Source organism: Physcomitrium patens, chromosome 22, assembly GCF_059467195.1.
Source record: "Physcomitrium patens ecotype Gransden chromosome 22, ASM5946719v1, whole genome shotgun sequence".
Classification (NCBI taxonomy): Eukaryota; Viridiplantae; Streptophyta; class Bryopsida; order Funariales; family Funariaceae; genus Physcomitrium; species Physcomitrium patens.
The window spans coordinates 8,657,960-8,673,499 of record NC_143431.1 but is presented as its reverse complement, the minus strand read 5'-3'; the positions used below and the strand labels follow the sequence as shown (position 1 = coordinate 8,673,499).

At 38.1% G+C, this 15,540-nt stretch overlaps 2 protein-coding genes across 5 annotated transcripts; both read left to right on the top strand.

The window, feature by feature from the left end:
• The first annotated feature begins 2,308 nt into the window (after positions 1–2,308).
• Positions 2,309–9,782, top strand: LOC112275308 (uncharacterized). 2 transcript variants are annotated; one of them, XM_024505560.3, is made up of 17 exons: positions 2,309–3,007; positions 3,549–3,640; positions 3,954–4,115; positions 4,484–4,862; positions 5,090–5,208; positions 5,399–5,471; positions 5,766–6,001; positions 6,153–6,224; positions 6,667–6,862; positions 7,140–7,337; positions 7,529–7,605; positions 7,788–7,821; positions 8,021–8,149; positions 8,355–8,498; positions 8,666–8,836; positions 9,044–9,103; positions 9,359–9,782. In XM_024505560.3, exons 1-17 carry the CDS (start codon positions 2,501–2,503, stop codon positions 9,461–9,463), a joined length of 2,754 nt encoding a protein of 917 aa, XP_024361328.1. In that variant the 5' UTR covers positions 2,309–2,500; the 3' UTR covers positions 9,464–9,782. The 2 variants fall into 2 exon arrangements, with proteins under 2 accessions (XP_024361328.1, XP_024361329.1); XM_024505561.3 differs by lacking the exon at positions 2,309–3,007 and adding an exon at positions 3,166–3,261.
• A 2,997-nt stretch (positions 9,783–12,779) lies between these two features.
• LOC112274919 (bifunctional protein FolD 4, chloroplastic) lies at positions 12,780–15,471 on the top strand. 3 transcript variants are annotated; one of them, XM_024504774.3, is made up of 6 exons: positions 12,780–12,828; positions 13,149–13,226; positions 13,930–14,240; positions 14,348–14,584; positions 14,725–14,892; positions 15,026–15,471. In XM_024504774.3, the coding sequence occupies exons 2-6, from the start codon at positions 13,169–13,171 to the stop codon at positions 15,200–15,202; spliced, it is 951 nt and encodes a 316-aa protein (XP_024360542.2). In that variant the 5' UTR covers positions 12,780–12,828; positions 13,149–13,168; the 3' UTR covers positions 15,203–15,471. The 3 variants fall into 3 exon arrangements, with proteins under 3 accessions (XP_024360542.2, XP_090102349.1, XP_090102348.1); XM_090246223.1 differs by having other exon boundaries at positions 12,943–13,226; XM_090246222.1 differs by having other exon boundaries at positions 12,801–13,226.
• Positions 15,472–15,540: the final 69 nt, after the last annotated feature.

The window sequence follows — 15,540 nt, the reverse complement described above, 5'->3', positions numbered from 1 at the left end:
CTAATATGTTCATAATATTGATACTGATTTTATATATATATATATATATATATATATATATGCACATTATTGCTGTATATTAAAAATAAAATAAAAATTGGATTCTATCTTTGAAATTCCTTCATTGACTAAATATCTAATAAAAAAGAGTCACCACTAAGTTCTGTTTATTTCTTGCTTCTCTAAATTTCAATTGATATGTGATTGGTTGAATTTTTTGAAATATTCTCATTTGTGATTGTTTGAAATAATTGTCAACCAATATGTGAAATCTATTCAAACTTTTTGAAATATTTGGTAAAGAGTATGAAAAAATATTTGGCAAAGGAAATAAACAAGATATTTAAAAGAATTCAGCCAATCACATATCAAATTTTCACAATACTGTTGATGGAATTGTAGTATTACAAAAATATCAATGGTAAAGATTTATATTTCTAATAAAATAATTTCAGGACCCAACAATTGTTATCTTACTAAATAGTTCTCCTCTCTTATATCTTATTAATATATATATTGTATTGATGAAACTTACAAATAGTTTGTTGTTTCATAATACTTCTAATTATAACATAAAAACTAAAAAGGAGTTATAAAGAAAAACATTGGTAATAAAATTTAATTTTCATAATAAAATGCAAATATAAAACAAATAATTGATCAATGTATTAAAAATAGAAAACATAAATGACACGATTATCTATTTTAGAAAACTTGAAGTTTATTATATTACTAGCTTTCTTGACAGAAGATATATATTTAATTAAAACTAATTAATCAGCAAGAAAAATTAGAAAAAAAAGATGTTATTTTAACCATATAGAAGGATTATATGTTAGAACACTTAGTTGCAATTAAAGGCGATATAGATGAAGAGTTTTTAAACAGTATGGAATGTTATATAGTGGTCATTAAAAAAGAATTGTAGTTACTGTGTGATACTATCCAAATCACAAGAATTTGCAAATATATTTCTAGTTCATATCACAAGCTTATGCTTCTATTAAAATTTTATTATAGTTTTATTAATCTTTGTAGCATTTTTCAATTTATTATTTTATAATACAATTTTATTTACCTATAATTATGATTAAAATTTTTTATAACTTTTTCTCTCCATGTTTTAGAATCCTCGTTAAAATTGGATTTCTGTATTATATCTTAGAAATTGATAAATGTTCTTTGTGTAATTCATGTATTTTTTTCAATTTGCCGTCAATCAATTTATTTTTAAGTATCTCTTGGCTTTATAAATTAAACTTCTATCAAACTTGCATTTTCTTGTAACACATAAGTTACACAGCACAATGTGTATAATCACAATATTCAGGATCATTCTCAAAGACACATCAATATATTTCAATATTATCTTCAGTACATCTATCAAGATTTTAAGTAATCTTTCTACATACATATAAATAGAAGATGAAACATGATTCTAATTTGTCTCATATGGTTGCAAATTTTATTGGAGTCTTTAAATATGTTGTATATTAACGTCTTACTAGATAGACAATATTTATAATCAATTTATATGGCAGATATTCTTCTTTTATTATAAAATTAATTTTCTCTTGATTATTAACATTCAATCCAATTTTGAAATTTGCTTGCCAATTCAAAAAAAAAAAAAAATAAATTGCTATCTTCTATGGTTCCAAAGGTTTTTCCTCACAAAATTATTTTTGATATTTTTATTATTTTTATTTTTTAATGGACAGAGAAATGCGGTTTAGGTGAGAACGAAGGTTCAAAATAGAGAAATACAATTAAAATAAAATTTTCCACCTAAACGAGAATAATTAGAATTGGTGCGCTCCATTTTCATAGCTACCTCTCACTGTACACTACCCCAGAAACTAAAGCTTCCGAATAATAGTTCATCAACCGCTATAAAATTCTTCATAAATTTTTTAAAACTACGACTTTTCAAAGTTGACTTCTAGACATAAAACCCGCTTGCAAAATTTCCAACTTATTATTATTATGATTATTCTATTTGCAAACCAGCTGATAGAATTCCAACCCTGAAGTTCTTCCGAAGACAATCCTACAGAATCAGCCGGCAAGCAAACTGGGTGTCATCACATACCCGGGTGGTTCTGGATCATACACGGGATGGAAGAGGGAGAGGGGTAGGAGGGGTAATGTTATCCGGGCGTCGGTTGGGTTGATATTCGGGTTTAATCCAGGATGGGATAAACTACCAACTGTGGAGACACACACTGCGGAACCTGTTGATGACGGAACTTGTTGACGCCACAAACTCCTTGTGTTGAAGGCTCCTTTTTTCCCCGTTCTCCCTCTCTCCATCCCTCCCTTCTTGCTGCAACACGAGCCAGCTGAGACTGAGCTTGCGTATGGTGTTTGTTCATTTATGCATTTTGCAATTGGTTGTAGTTCAGGAGAGCTGAGGGTAGAGTTTGAGTCGAGCATGTTGAAGGGGTGAGGAGGTGAGGAACGACGAACAAGGGAAAGGGAGGGGGTGAGCCTTTTCTTCATGGAGAAGGCTGTGTGCGCTGCGGTCCAGGCGCCCGCGAAGGCGTGGTGCAGCAGCGGGAATGTAGTGTTGCGGGAGGTGCGATTTTGTAGGTTTAGGAAGGCGAGGCGGTGCGTCGTGGGTCTTAGGAGAGTTGGCCATGGTTTGGAGCGGAGGCAGCTGTGGATTGGCGCGGTAGAGGGTGCGGGGTCGGGGTGTGGATACGGACATGGCCAGCGGAGGGTGAGGAGTGTGTTAGTTGTGGCGGCGACGTCGAAATCGGTGGAGGGCATGGCTGTGGACGAGAGGAAAGGGAGCAGAGTGGAGATTGGGCGGAGTTTAGAGGAATTGACGGAGGGGATTGGGGGGGACAAGGAAGGGAGGAGATTAGTGCAGGCGATGCACGAGACGGCAAGAGTGATTTTGGCCGAGTTGGAGGAGCAGAAGTTGCTTACTAGCACGTCTTGGTTCCCCTCCAAGTGGTTTCGTATGGATAATAATGCGTGGATGAAGTCTCTATCCTATCAGGTTCGTCGATTGTATTGGTTTTTGTTTATTTTGATTAATTCTGTACCATTTGCAAAGGAACTTGGTGGCTTCATAATTGCCTGGTGATATTAGTTATCGAACGGGCGCACATGAGCAATTAGTTGACGGGAGCTTTGCACTGTCTGGATTGAGCAGCCCTAATTTCGCAGGGTAACTGGCTGTTTGGGAGACAGAGCAGTTGGTTTTCCAGTAAAGACTCGACTAGGTTTTGGAAATTGTATCGATTTTGAATGGTGAGCAAGCTTTAGCACTAGATAATATACAGGGCTGATAATGAAATGGAAGATAATACAAACTTCTCTGGAAAAATCTAAAGGTTTTCGGGAGAGGATTTTCGTCTAGATTCTACTTTCTCCATTCATGATAGAGTATCTGCAAACAACAGGGTGACGCTGAAGTAATTATCGGCAAGCGACAATAGAAAGTTTCTTCTTGTCTGTGACAGTAAGAATGCTGGATTCTAATCTTCTGAGTAAGTTATCTTTTACAAGTGTTGAGATATAGTTTGGTTCTTTGACAGGCTGCGGTGCACTCTCTCCTTCAATCAGTTATTGACATTGCTGCCCGAGGTGAGGGGAAGGATAGAAGTACCCATGTGTTCGTGCAGCGCAGGTTTGTCTTCTTAACAATTGTATCAGGGTTTTTCGAATGAATACATTTAGTGCTGCTCAGACCTGACTTTTACGTGTTCCTATTCGACATTTTGTATTGGAGGCAGTGGCAAGTGTTTCCTCACTTTCAAAGACTAGAAAGGGTTTGGAGACAAGGAGACATATATTCATGCCTCTGTCTCCCTTCGCATACACGAGTAAACATATTTGAATCTTGAAGTAGCACAAATGATAAAGTGGATACCTTATTTTCTTAAGAATGCGTGGTTCCCTTTTGAAGTAGCATGCGAAATGTTTTTCGTTGTTGGGTGCAGGCTATTGGAGATATCATCCCCGCTAGAAGACTCTATCAGACATGAGTTATCATCCAGGGATCCTGCTGCTGATGACTGGCTTTGGTTGAAACAGCTTCCACTTGCAACGTCAAATTTTGTCAGAATTCTGGAGGGCGACAATCGCTTCAACATCACTTCCACGTACATATTTCCATACCTCTGTCATTATAATTACAGATGACTGTGAAAAGCAGTGACTGCTACATGTCTGCAAAAGATCACAGCTCGATATCTACTTTGATATCTCTATGATATAATGTTATTGTAATTTGTCCCTCTAAAAAAAAAATTAATATCTTGAAAGAATGATTTTATTAGCGATTTCATTTTATTCGAAGTTATTCTGGAGCTGAAAACTTTTCCAGCTTAATGAATATGTGACGAGGCGATTGTACTGGGTACCCTGCTTGACAAAGAATTACATGTCCTTGAAAAGAACTAGATAGATCTCTCTTGTGCTCCGCTAGACAATTTTAACCCTGAAGTTCTGTGTATTTCGTATGTCATAGGGATGATGCATCAAAGCTGTCTGATGAGAGTGATGTGGAGCTTTTGAAATTGGCCATCAGCACCACTGCCGCATTATTGCTTCTTGGCTCCGCCCCAGTTTCGAACCCTATATTTTCTTTGGTTCTTTTGCAAAGAATCTCTCATCTCATGGAGAAGCTACAGGAATTCATTCCAATGAACCAGGTCTATCGGTTCTGCTCGGATACTGGATTAAAGCGGCAATTTTTGGAAAATTTTGGTTCTCGAGCTGCGGATGATAAGAAATGGCGGGACGCCGCGGAAGGAGAGTTCTGGGTATACCTTGTGCATCAGCTTCTGCGGGAAGCTCTTATCAGGGAGGGTGTTAGGTTAAGACTTAAATCTCGAGACCCTATTGAGGTGAGCAGCTTCGAGCTTAATATAAATTTAACATCACTGATTACATTAACTGTCAAGATACACTTTCATTTTATCTTTCAATCACGTCCTTCTGAATAAGGTATGGGCAGGATATTTGTGGTCTTGCCACTTGCTTCAAACCAAATGTGTTATTTTCTACTGGAAGAGTATGGCTGGTCACTTCAGTTTCTCGTACTTTTAGTCTGACATGTGGGTGGTGTCTACAGGTACTTGAAATGGATCTAGCGGTTTTCGGTTTTTTTGCTGTTTTAGGAAGAAATACTCGAGCTTACTTGGCATCTAAAGGTGTTAGCGACTCAGAGGAATCTGTTGAAAGTCTACTTAGGTAAGCATATGAAAAAGCCATGATTACCCTCAATGGTTTCTATATTGGAACATGATGCATGAAATCTCTTACTGAAATCGTGATGTTTCTTTACTGCAATCAGTATCCATCGATTTCTTCGGTTTTCAAAATGAAATATCTTGGTTTGTCTGGTGAGTATTGGTATTTCTAAGCGAAACTTTTGAATTAGGTATATGGAAGGTGGTAGCGTGCTTTTCTACCCCCAATTGGCAACAATACCCGTCTACCAACTCTTTATTGAGGTCAGTCTCGTACAGGCATGTCATTTTTGTTGAGGGTATACCAGTAAAGCTGTTGTGTTCTCGGCTACTTGAACTTTACAACGAGCTTTGTTTGCTGTAATAGTCTTTTCCGGTTTCCGAGTTCGAGGGTCAATTAAGGGGCTTTTCAATACTTGGCTGTGTTTTTAACCAAATATATTTTATCACTTTGTAAGGACTTCAGAATTTTGCACTGGTCCATGAAAACATGGCCTTCAAAAGGAGCGGACCACAGTATTGGCTGATGAAGGTGACTTGGCGCTCGTGCGTATGCAGGTAGTTTGCGAAGAGATGGACTGGCTTCCATTTTATCCAGTGACTACTGCAGTTATAAATCACGGAGCTCACGAAGAGAATGATAAAGTTAAGTCTGAAGTTGGAAAGGTAGAGAAGCTGCTGGCAATAGCCGTAGCTGCTCAGGTCTGCTCGATATGGCTTAAGAGCTTTGTCGAGCACAATGTGTGGATACGGCAACCAGAAGGCGTTCGAGCTGCAACATTCCTTTCGAAAAGGTAATATTGACTTGTGCTGTTAGTTTTTGAACAGTATGGTGCTGAACATTGTTCCTTGTGCTATTACCGCTGGGTTTTGACAGCACACTGCAAAAAGTTGAATCGGAGCCGTAACATGTAGACAATCTTGTCGTGTTGTCTATCTGTGCAGCCAACAGCGCCTCGAAGAGTGTAACGAAGTTTACGAGCTTGTGAAGCGTAGTAGAAAAGATGATAGCCTTTGGTAAGTTTGTTGGCTTCTTCATCATCATCCCCTGAACCTTGTATGTGATAGTTGATTGCAGCCCCAATTTATGGAACCTTGTGACCTAACACGTCTTATTTTAGAGTTATTTTCTCGCTATAGTTATGCATAGCGTTGAGAAACACCCGTTTAGTTGCTTATTTCTTACTCCTTGATAGTAATTTGAAGTTTTGACTTTCTTGGGTGTGGCTTGTTACTTACTCTCTTGGCATGATTTTTATCAAACAACTATACTTTTTTTTGTGTTACATAAGTTGAAGGGGAACTCCTTTGGATTAACATACTTGTTTGTAACCTTTGGCTTATTCCATTGCAATTACAATGGAGATTCTGCGGGTTAGGAATTTAGATAAATGCTAATACATTCATGACAACATCTTGTTCATGACCTAAGTTCAATTATTTTCTGCTTTTGAAACAGGAATGGAGTAGCTGAAGGGGGAAACATGAACGGATCTATTTATCAAAATTTGCAAGAGAGGTGTGCAGAGGAGGCCAGTACCAGCGGGGCCGACAGATTTGGTTCAGATTTAGAACCATTAAGTACGGATGGTCAGCTTGCAGTAGAGCGCAAAATTTTACATGAGGTGGATCAACTATTAAAAACCGTAGACAAGGTGGCTGAATGCTTTCTTCCCGTTGTTTTTGCTGGGATAGATTATATTGTCGTCACAGGCTTATTGAATCCGAACAGTTCTGCTTAGCCTGAATTGTGCAGTGCTTAATCATTTATCCTGGGTCACTCCGTTGCCTCATCTCAATGTACAGTTTCACACGTCAGTGTTGCCTTCTTTTGTGCGAGGCTCCTTTGATTGCTACGATCTTGAAGACGATTCAACTGTGTTCATGGCTTTCTCAATGTTTTGGAAACCCAATCTGACATGTTTGGTGCAGGAAATGCAATGCGTGGATATTGCCTTATCGAAATTGGAATTGCTGGTCAAGGAGTCTGAGATGACTGACTCGGCAGAAAGTGGACGACTACGCGCGGATCTGGATAAGATCAGGTCTCTGAAACAGGATGTCGAAGTTTATAAGGCGTCTCTCAAGTCTAAAGCGGCTGCGAAGGAAATGAGGATTGTTGAACTTGAGGTTGGTGATGTAACCTGGGGTGCTATTGTAGTTTTTTCTTCCTCCATTTCACATGATGGTCGTCTTCTAATTGTTCTAATGTCAATTTCATCGCATCCTGGGTTGAAACCATGGTTTGAATCTATACAGCTAAACTTTGTGCTGATTTGGTTTCACATCGGTTTGCTCGGTTGGTTCCAAATGCTGAGCAGGAGATGGATAATAGTAGGAACAATCAAGTTCGCAATTCGGGAACCACTGTAGACGACACGAGTTTGCAGTTTCAAAGGTACTTTGATTTTAAGTTGCAGTATATGAATCAGTTTTTTGTGGTTTCAAGAACCCTCCTTCTTTAACTTCTATATTTTATATATGAAAACTGTTGCAGATTTTAGATCAAAGTTACGAGCTTGGTTGGGATAGAATTTGAAGTCATGAATTTTTTCTGACCGCTACAGTTGGATGTCTCAGGAATCGCGAATTTTCAGACGTAGCAAACAAATATGTATGTTTCTGCCCTGTTCATACATTGCACCTGCTTAACCATGTAATGATTAAGTATTCTACGTCAAGTAGTTTGCCTAATTCGTTTTAAGTTGTGCGTGCGTTTTGAAAAGAATTATTAGGAGGACAGTGTTTTCTTTGCAAAATTGACAATTCTTGCAGGTAAGGTTTCTAATAAGTGACTTGACGTGGGCATTCAGGACGAGAAAACTGTAGAGGCAACTATTTTAGATTCAAAGATTGTCAATACATTTGAGCGGTTGATGACAGAGTTGGCTGAGCTTGAGGCTCGCATTCAGCAATCTGCTGCTCAATCAGCCTCTCTACGGGTAAAATGTCTTCAGTTTTTTATTTACTTTCAAGTAGTCTTTTCTGAAATTGAGATGAAGGGGTCAAATTGTTTTATGTAGTGACCTGTTTATTTACCTATTGTTTAGAATGAAAAATGTAGTCTGATGTCGTGCTTGTATAAGATATTGATGGTTATTTACTGCCTTTCTAGCAACTTGAATTCTGAATCTCTTCATGCTACAGTCATTGTCACAGGAGGAGTGGAAGAGGGCATCTGTATATGATATTGCCACAACAACTGCCTTAGCTAGAATAGATGAAAATGTGGATCTGTCTGATTATGGTTTCTTCAGAAAATCGATTGAAAAGCTGAAAAATGCTAGCCTTGTAAGATCTCATACACTCCCATCAATACTGTTTGGATGTTTTTGACCGGGTAGTCTTACTTTCTTGAAGTTAGTCTTACAAGGTTGAGCAAAACTAGTTCATTGGTAAACTCGTTCTCGTTTGTGCTTCCATCTGCATTGCTAATTTATGGATTCCTTTTTATACAGGATATATGGCGGGGCTCATGTTTGTTGGGTACGGACGTAGGAACCTCTCTGGTTCTTCTAAGGCGGAAAGTGTTAGGTCAAAAACTGACCAGCCGCGAGAAGAAGATATTGAAACGCACAGTTACCGACATGGCATCTGTTGTACCCATCGGCATTTTAATGCTCCTGCCTGTAAGGATTTTGAGGATCTGGAAATTTCAAGCGAATTTCAAACTTTTGAATACTCTTTTTTGATTTCGCTATGTTTCCATCGAACGCTTCAGTGCACCTCTGCAGCGAAAGAACCCTAGTTGGTACCTTGGGTGCTGTCACATAAGAAGCTAGCTAATCTGCATCTGACATTTGTGATTGACAAACAAGTTCTGGTGGGCTCTGCAGGTAACTGCTGTTGGCCATGCTGCAATTCTAGCTGCGATCCAAAAATATGCTCCTGGTTTGGTAAGTTCTTCATCTCTTTAATGATGGATGCTCCAGAGTATTTGACTGATATTTGCAGTGCACTGTGAAAAGCAATTGAACTTAACATCAAACATCCCGCTGCATGTACTTATCGTTCTGTTGAAGGAAGGAGGCCCTTGGAGACTAGGTTTTCTTTTGATGTCTAGGTGTTAAGCTGTTTGCTTTACAAATTTTGATCGACTGCAAAGTATTTCTCGCAACATCGATAACCTGTCCATTGACATGGAGCTGCAGATCCCAAGCGCTTATGGACCCGAACGATTAGACGTATTAAGGCGACTGGAGCAGCTTCGGAAAATGGAGCCGGAGACTCCAGAATCAGCTGATGTGTCCTCTTGAAGAAATCTCGACGCCCCTTTTGGCGAGGAAGCGGCATGAACAGGAAACGGATGAGTGCCAGAACACATTTGAAGATGTACACGTATTGAGATTTGTTATTACAACAAGATGCATCTTGTTACCTTATCATTGCTATTCAAATACAAAACCCTTCATTCTTTTGGAGGTAGTTTACTTAGTGCTTCTACTAATTGTGATTCTTAATTTAGTATAAAATGGTCAAACAACAAATCACTACTTGTGTACCATTACAGTGTACATGATAGAACAAAAGAAACCACTCAGGGTAAATGTACCCCATGTGCGAAATTCATTGGTCTATTGTTGTCTTGAAACGTTCTCTCCTTATGGAATTCACCTCCGCAAAGCTTTAGTTTATATCATTTCAAGCTTACTAATGTATTTAAGTAGAGTTGGGTTTCAGAATATTGTGTCTCGGTGCTACAACAATTGGAGGTTCCTAGTCTGCCTCTGCTGGCACAGTAGGGTGATATCAACCAGATCAGCAGATACCAACCTGAAAGGAGGTACACAAATTCATCATCGAAAAGTTGTAATCTGAATTATTGGTTTATAATACTCTAAAGAGAACAGTTCCGGCATGTGCTGTCGTTCACTCGAAGTTGTCTTCTAAAAGCACGTTCTTATTGTCTGATTGCTACACGCAACCAGTCTATTTTATATATGCAATAGATCTCAGGTCAAATTGCTGCACCATTGGTACAGTCAGCTGTTGACTGTGTGTTACAACCATAGATTCTAGGTTATTGAATGATGTGTATAGACTGAACCCATAAGGGAGATTGTTTCAGCACTTGCTTCACAAGAATGTTGGTGGAGTTATCTTTACTCTTTGAGGGCATGCTGTGATTGAATTGTGTAAAAATAGAAATACAATTTCCTACAGAAAAAGCAATTTCTATGATTAAGTGCGTATGTAGTGATACAAAATACATTTATGGAAACGTTATACAACCAAATCATTCCATTGTTGTATTATCAATGCAAAAATATTGTCAACCATTCAATTTTGGAACAAAGATATTGGAGCTCATGCATTCAAACTTTTAATCGAACTGTGTTAAAGTATCTTTTGTGAAAAAAGAAAAAATGTGCATAGATTCATTCAAGGCAACATGTAAACAGATTTGGTTTTTGTGTAAAAAAAACATTGTGCATAAATCTAAAAATGACGTAATTGGAATTTGAGAAAGTAAATTTATTATTTTTGCAACTTTCATTTTTTGTTTAGAAATGAACAAAATTTAAATTATCATTAAATTAGAATCATATACAATGCTTTCACAAGAGATTATTTTGTGAGGAACATGTATTGACTGTATTATAGAAGGCAAGTTAAGCTTCAATAATGTGAAGGTCACACCTTGATATTCAAAATCACAAGATCATGTTTGTGTTCAAAGGAGTTTTTTAAAATGTAGGAAAATTAGATACACTGCAGCAACTCAACGCACTAAAATGATCATATCAACATGCAATGAAGTTGATATGATTTTGAGAGAAAAAAGTGACAATATATAAATAATTTTTTTACTAGTTTCTCAAATTGCTTCTTTTATGTGGAGAACTCAGAAATACTATTGAAGAACTAGGAAGTATGCAATGGTACATTAAAAAAGGCATTTGGATTCAATTAATTTACTGAGAATCTTTTTGATATGCCAAATTAAAACCCAAAGTTTCATGAAATTAATTTAGATATTACTAGATATATATTAAAACTCTGTAAATAGTATTATATCCAAAATTTATTCAAAGTAATTTGAATTTTTTTCCTGTTCTACTTGAATGCATTATTGTCTTAGCTGCAAGTTATAAAGAAATAAACACAATGGTCATGTCATCTGTATTTTCAAAAATTTAAATTTTGAGTGATTAATATCTATTCCTAAAATATTTACAAGTTTGTACACCTTTTACTTAAAAAAAAATTATTGCATAGAAATTTTTTATGATCAATGAAAGAATATACTTTATTTTTTTATTAAAAAGACATATAACAATTAGATCATACAACTTGAGCACAAGTAAAATCATGCACCTAATCATGAGCAAGCTGTCCAATGCCACTAAATAATAAATTCATGTAATATCTTGAATAATATAACTCAAGCACAGAATGTAATTAAGAAACTACCAAATCCTTGTTACATAAAATAATGTCACCATTCAAAACAGAATTTAATGATATTTTTGAATTGTAAATATTTATGAAGTATGTAAAAGGATTAAAAAAATAAAAAAATCAAATTTGAAAACTTTATCTGATATTGGCTAATAGTACGATCCACACCAAGTGAAGCTTTTTATTATTTTTTCAAATCTAAATACTTATTCTATTACATCTTACGTTTAAAGGCTTCTTGTCAAAAACCTAGATATAATTTCTACAAATATTTCTAAACAATAATCAGTTCAATTTACTATTAATTAATACAACAATATTTGGTGCAACAATCAAAGTGATAGCTACATGCCAATCATCATCATTAGGGGGGTTTCATCCATGATGAGATCTTGAAGTATCTAATGATATTTGAAATATCACTTGATATTTTACCAAATCACCCACTTTGCAAGGTGGGGGATTTTGAAATCCAAATATCAAAAGAGGGATGAGTGAAAATACCAAAAACTGTGTTGCTTGTTGTAACTCTCTTCCCTCTTCGACTCCACAACACATTGCTCTTTGACTTTCCAAATCACCAAAATATTAAGTGATACTTCTAAAACTTGAAGATGGTAATAAAGTTTGAATGGTGATATTTTGGATTTGAGATTTCAAGTGATCTTGGAAATATCATGGTTGAATCCCAACTTGGTTTCACAAAAGTGCCATATTTGAATCCCCCTATTAAGACTAAAAATGTTTTTGTTCATACAATCCTATTAGACTGGATAATATCTTCCAACGCAAGCTCTCCAACACTCTTTAGTACTCTCTATATACCCGGCATCAAATACTCTCTATACTCTGTATACACCCGGAGTCGAACACTCTCTAATACTCTGTATACACCCGGAGTCGAACGCTCTCTAATACTCTGCATATACCCGGTACTGAACACTATATAATACCCGGAATATACCCGGAACCGCTATCGGAGGCGGTCCTGATTTACAGTCGGACAGAGCGGACGAACGAAGATGGGAAAATCGTCCACCCGTCGACTACGAACGAGATGAGAGGGGGGGTTTCGACGGTCGTTCGTTCGTCCGTCAGGCCAAGTCCGTCGAAGCAATGCTTTGATCCGCAAGGTTCATGTGATCTACTTCCCTGCTAATGCTCTCTCCTCGCATCGAATGCATCTCAGTTTTTGTAGCAACTCGGAGGCAGATAATACGTGAGTGTCTTTTTCTCAGCCTGGTGTTGTGCTTGTTGTTTTCCTTGTCGTACTGCCATTCTCATTTGATGCCAATCATTCTCTGAACTGAGAATGATCTCTTTACGGCGCCAGGACCTCTTTCCGTTCCGAATTTGCGCGTTATTCTCAGTTGTGAACCTGGGATTGCCTAATGTGTGGCGTGTGCGAATGCAATGTGCTCTATGGGGAGGTGAGAAGTGGAAGATTTTGATTACAAGGGCTGGATTGACATTACTTTGGGTTTTGTTTGTTTGTTTGTTTGTTTGTTTTTTTTTGTTTTTTTTGTTTTTTTATGGCAGGAAGGGGTATCTTGCCGACAATGGAGGGAACAGGGGATGCTTCTCACAATTCCTCGTCTGCCACTGTGACTGGAACTGGTAAGGATGCTGGAACTAGTGCCAGCAGTTGTGGAACGGGTATGAGTTGCTTGTGATTGTTAGATTGTGGAGAAAGCATCTTCCTAACTTTCTAGTACATCGGCCACGAGTAATGTCGGTGGGACCTGTTCGAGTTGGTGGATAAATCAAAGCTTATGTTTTATTCGGTATTGAAAGTCTCTCAATCATAGTGCTCCACTTCATAGGTTTCCTTGGCTACATAAGTAATTCGTTGTATGTTGCCTTTCAGAGGCTACTACATTGTTAGTAGAACACTTTCATAAGAAGATATAATTTAGGTGTATGTAATGGATGTGATGTAGAAAGCTGGTATTGCAACTCATTGTAAGCATTATTCCGGTTTCTTGAACTTATAATCTGTTCCTGCAGAATGTCTTCTGTGCAGTTGAATGACGGCATTAGAGCTTCTCTTGACTTTTTTCGAGTGTTTGGTCTGCATAATATTGCATTACATTACCCTGTCTGTGATTCTTAAGGATTTTTTTTTTTTTAACTCGATTGTTGTAATGTATGTAGTTAGAGATCCCTTTGGTGAATTCAGTGACGCCAAATGGAATAAATTTCTGTTTAAAAATTTGTGGTAATGCTGGTACTAGATCTTTGACATGGAATTGTAGTGGTTTGTAGTTGTACAGAAGGCTGACGTTAGTAATGCTTCTCGTCCCTTATTCGGTTGCAACAGGTCAGAAAGCAGCTATAATCGATGGAAAGGCAATCGCAGATCAAATACGGAAGGAAATCACAGCTGAAGTGTCCAAGATGAAGGAGTCTGTAGGAAATGTACCCGGCTTGGCTGTGATTCTGGTTGGAGCGCGTAAAGATTCCTCGACTTATGTCCGCAACAAGAAAAGAGCTTGCGCTGAAGTTGGAATTCTGTCATTCGATGTAACACTACCAGAAGATGTATCCCAAGAGGAAGTAGTGGCTCGTGTCAAGGAGTTCAACGACAATCCAGCTGTTCATGGAATACTTGTTCAGCTTCCTCTTCCTAAGGTTAGTGGATGATGTGATTGTGTTCTTGTGTGACCAAGCTATGCGAATTCGAGGAGGACGTAGCTCTTGAGATTCTTCTTAAAGGAGTGTTGCTCTAATGCTTGCAGCACATCAGCGAGGAGGTGGTTCTTGGGGCGGTGAGCTATGAGAAGGACGTGGATGGATTTCACCCGATCAATGTTGGAACTTTGGCGATGCAAGGGAGGAAACCTTTGTTTGTGTCTTGCACTCCCAAAGGATGCATTGAACTACTTAAGCGCTCCGGGGTGCAAATTAAGGGAAAGCGTGCAGTTGTTATTGGCCGTAGTAATATTGTGGGCACACCTGCAGCTCAGCTCCTACAGGTATGAGTTATCTCCGGAGTGGACGATCTCACATGTTGTCGCTCTTGAGGTTTTTTGCCTTCCAACATTTCAATTAAATTGAATCCCGCAAGTCCTAAATCAACTTCCCATGTGTTAGCTCACCAACCTTCGACCTGCAGCGTGAAAATGCTACAGTTACTGTTGTGCACTCGCAAACACCAAATCCAGCAGAGATCACGAGAGAAGCCGACATTTTGGTTGCAGCGGCAGGAAAAGCTGAGTTGGTTAGAGGTGATTGGCTGAAACCAGGAGCCGTTGTTATTGACGTGGGAATCAACGCTGTGGAGGTATGTAGTATTAATTTTTTTTGCATGTGAGATCCTTCTGTTTCTGTTCATCGATATTTTCTTGTATGCTTGGTGTTGCTGCCAGTGACCTGATGTTGGCCTCACTGTACATTGTTCTGACCTTACGTTGTAGGATCTATCAATTAAAAAAGGCTACCGACTGGTGGGTGACGTATGTTTTGAAGAGGCCTGCCATGTAGCGTCGAAGATCACACCAGTTCCTGGAGGCGTTGGACCCATGACCATAGCGATGCTTCTCTCAAATACTCTTGACGCTGCCAAAAGAGCTTATGGGGTTGCAAATGCATAACCGGTGCAATATAGTTAGACTGGCGTCATTGAAGGTTTTACCCCGATTGTGCAATGTGGTGTGACCGTCATGCCAGATAAAAGCCTCTTTCGAAATTATTGTCACCATTTGTTAGAAGAATCTGATTTCCCTGTCTTGGGATAGGCATTCTAGAGTTAACGTATTGAAGAGCTGACGGAACAGATGATTTTGAGTCGGGAATAATTTTGATCTCTTAATGTGTCAATTCTCCAAATGGAATCTGCATTTAGCTCTTTTTTCAGTGCTAACTCGGTGTGAGATCCGGGTTTCTTTCTCACGATGCATGGAGATGCTGAAGGTTATTTTTTTTGTTTTGA

Bases quoted from the DNA above. Each gene is read 5' to 3' on its own strand.
- LOC112275308 (XM_024505560.3), top strand. From the start codon at position 2,501: ATGGAGAAGGCTGTGTGCGCTGCGGTCCAGGCGCCCGCGAAGGCGTGG. The intron at 3,008-3,548 runs GTTCGTCGATTG...GTTCTTTGACAG, and splicing joins TGAAGTCTCTATCCTATCAG to GCTGCGGTGCACTCTCTCCT. The intron at 8,837-9,043 runs GTAAGGATTTTG...TGGGCTCTGCAG, and splicing joins GCATTTTAATGCTCCTGCCT to GTAACTGCTGTTGGCCATGC.
- LOC112274919 (XM_090246223.1), top strand. From the start codon at position 13,142: ATGGCAGGAAGGGGTATCTTGCCGACAATGGAGGGAACAGGGGATGCT. The intron at 14,241-14,347 runs GTTAGTGGATGA...TAATGCTTGCAG, and splicing joins TTCAGCTTCCTCTTCCTAAG to CACATCAGCGAGGAGGTGGT. The intron at 14,893-15,025 runs GTATGTAGTATT...CTTACGTTGTAG, and splicing joins TGGGAATCAACGCTGTGGAG to GATCTATCAATTAAAAAAGG.